Source organism: Arachis duranensis, unplaced genomic scaffold, assembly GCF_000817695.3.
Source record: "Arachis duranensis cultivar V14167 unplaced genomic scaffold, aradu.V14167.gnm2.J7QH unplaced_Scaffold_236746, whole genome shotgun sequence".
NCBI lineage: Eukaryota > Viridiplantae > Streptophyta > Magnoliopsida > Fabales > Fabaceae > Arachis > Arachis duranensis.
Genome location: NW_026264892.1, coordinates 1 through 1,993, shown reverse-complemented (window position 1 = coordinate 1,993; position 1,993 = coordinate 1). Strand labels below are relative to the sequence as shown.

Below are 1,993 nucleotides of genomic sequence, written 5' to 3'. Positions count from 1 at the left end.
AAAACATTCGATTACTTTTCCAGCGCTATGATCACCGTCAAAGACAGGATTCGAGGCCTTTGTCCCCATTGCTTCTTAGTGTTGTAGGCAGCCCCATCTCTTGATTACGAATATCACTTTCACAGCAAGCACGAATGCGCGAGAAGCTTCACTATTATTATATATATTGAAAGGATCTCCCCGGGAAAGCATGATGCCTTACTTGCCCCTGCTCGATCTGTTCTGGACCGCATAAAGGCCTTACTTATACTTATCCTCGATCGCCAAATCCCACAGAGATGTTTCCTCGGTGCTTTCAGAGAAAGCTGTCCAAGGTTCATCAATAATTGAGGAAATCAACCAAAGCATCTCTCCGGCTGTCCACTTTGCTTAGTAGGGGGGGAGGATCCGATCAATACAAGGGTTGCACCTCTTCACGCTGAGCTGGATCGATGGCCAGTGAGGCTGGTCGAAGTAGAGGATGAACTAGGAAGTCTTTCTGTCGATGACCTAGTGGCCAGTGCCAGAGAGTCGACTCGCTTTAGGTAGGAGTCCCCTGGCTTCCTTTCAGCGTTCACTTCCTTATCCCTATAAGTCGAGCTAGGGAAGGAAGTAGTGGGATAGAGTGAGTGAGAATTTCACTCCCAGGATAAGAGTCAGCTGTCCGGAGATCTTACCTGCATGTAAAATCCCATGCAATCTTGACTCTCCCGGTGAGTAGTCGTTCGAGTTGGCATGAATGGCACAGATGTTATCAGTAGAGCTTATATGCTCACTAAATCGCTCGCTTGCAAGGAGACAATCTATTCTATTAATGCATGCTGGCTGATCATCTGGTAGCTAGCTCAGCATCCTAAAGTTTGTAACAGAGATAACTTCTGTCAAAACATACCATTTTCCCCGGGTCTTTTCATTTTAGGTTATGAAGGTGATTGTAACTGGAAAGCTGCTTTATGACCTACGCTTCGCTCGTTTGGTAAGCTGGGTTCTTTCTTCCGGAAGTGTCTTAGAGGGATGAGGATATGAAATAGCTCAGGGAAAGGATACTATAAGTGACTTCCTGGGACTCGGGAGGGAAGAATGACCGCGACTGACGACTGAGAATGTTCTGAGTACCGAAAAAGCTCTACTGAGAACCTTTCTGCCCCATAATTGACCCCGCCCTAAACTATTGAAGAAGCGAAAGCAGTTGCCGCTTCTGAGTGAATATTGTACATTCATTTGACTCAATTCATTCGTTGTATCGTAGTAAAGGAAAGAAGAAAAGAATTCACTCAAGTGAAAGGAGCCCGCATTCCCTCTCTCCTTTCCCACACCCCTAATAAAATAATAAGAAAGGGGGTGGCCTCGTCCTCTTCCTCAGGTAGGAGAGACTACACCTTTCAAAAGGATAAACTTAGAAAACAAAGAGAATCAGAAAGGCCATCATTAATGCGAACAAGGCAATAGCCTCGGTTAGAGCAAAGCCCAGGATTGCATATCCGAATAACTGTTTTGCCAATGATGGATTTCTTGCCACGGAATGAATTAATGAACTGAATACGTTTCCGATACCTACAGCAGCTCCCGCTGAAGCAATTGTAGCAGCTCCGGCACCCATTGATTTTGCACCTTCTAACATCTCGAATTTCTCCATTCTCGTCATGCCATGCTTGTTCTCATTTCTTTTTAATTTCTAAACCTGACATACCGATTTTGATAGATTTGACGTCTTCGTTTTTTATTAATTCTAAAGCCAATTTGTTAGATTGGTCAAAGTAATAGTATAGGAAGATCAGAAGCAGAATAATTATTATGAGACAAAGAACAACGAGGTAATCCTCTCGGATTTTTGCTATTATAGATTTTGCACTTTCTAACATCTCGAATTTCTCCATTCTCGTCATGCCATGCTTTTTCATTCACTTCTTTTCTTCGTCGCTTCTTCCCCTCGTTCCCTTTCTCTTGGACATCTCACTTGAAATGCAATCAATGCATTCATTCTTTTCGATCTTATACTCAGATAGACTGAACA

General features: G+C 43.4%; 1 protein-coding gene across 1 annotated transcript; it reads right to left on the bottom strand.

Annotated features, from left to right (window-relative positions):
- Positions 1 to 1,262: 1,262 nt before the first annotated feature.
- Positions 1,263 to 1,971, bottom strand: LOC127744292 (ATP synthase subunit 9, mitochondrial). Its single transcript, XM_052256569.1, has one exon. The coding sequence runs from the start codon at positions 1,622 to 1,624 to the stop codon at positions 1,376 to 1,378; it is 249 nt and encodes an 82-aa protein (XP_052112529.1). The 5' UTR covers positions 1,625 to 1,971; the 3' UTR covers positions 1,263 to 1,375.
- Positions 1,972 to 1,993: the final 22 nt, after the last annotated feature.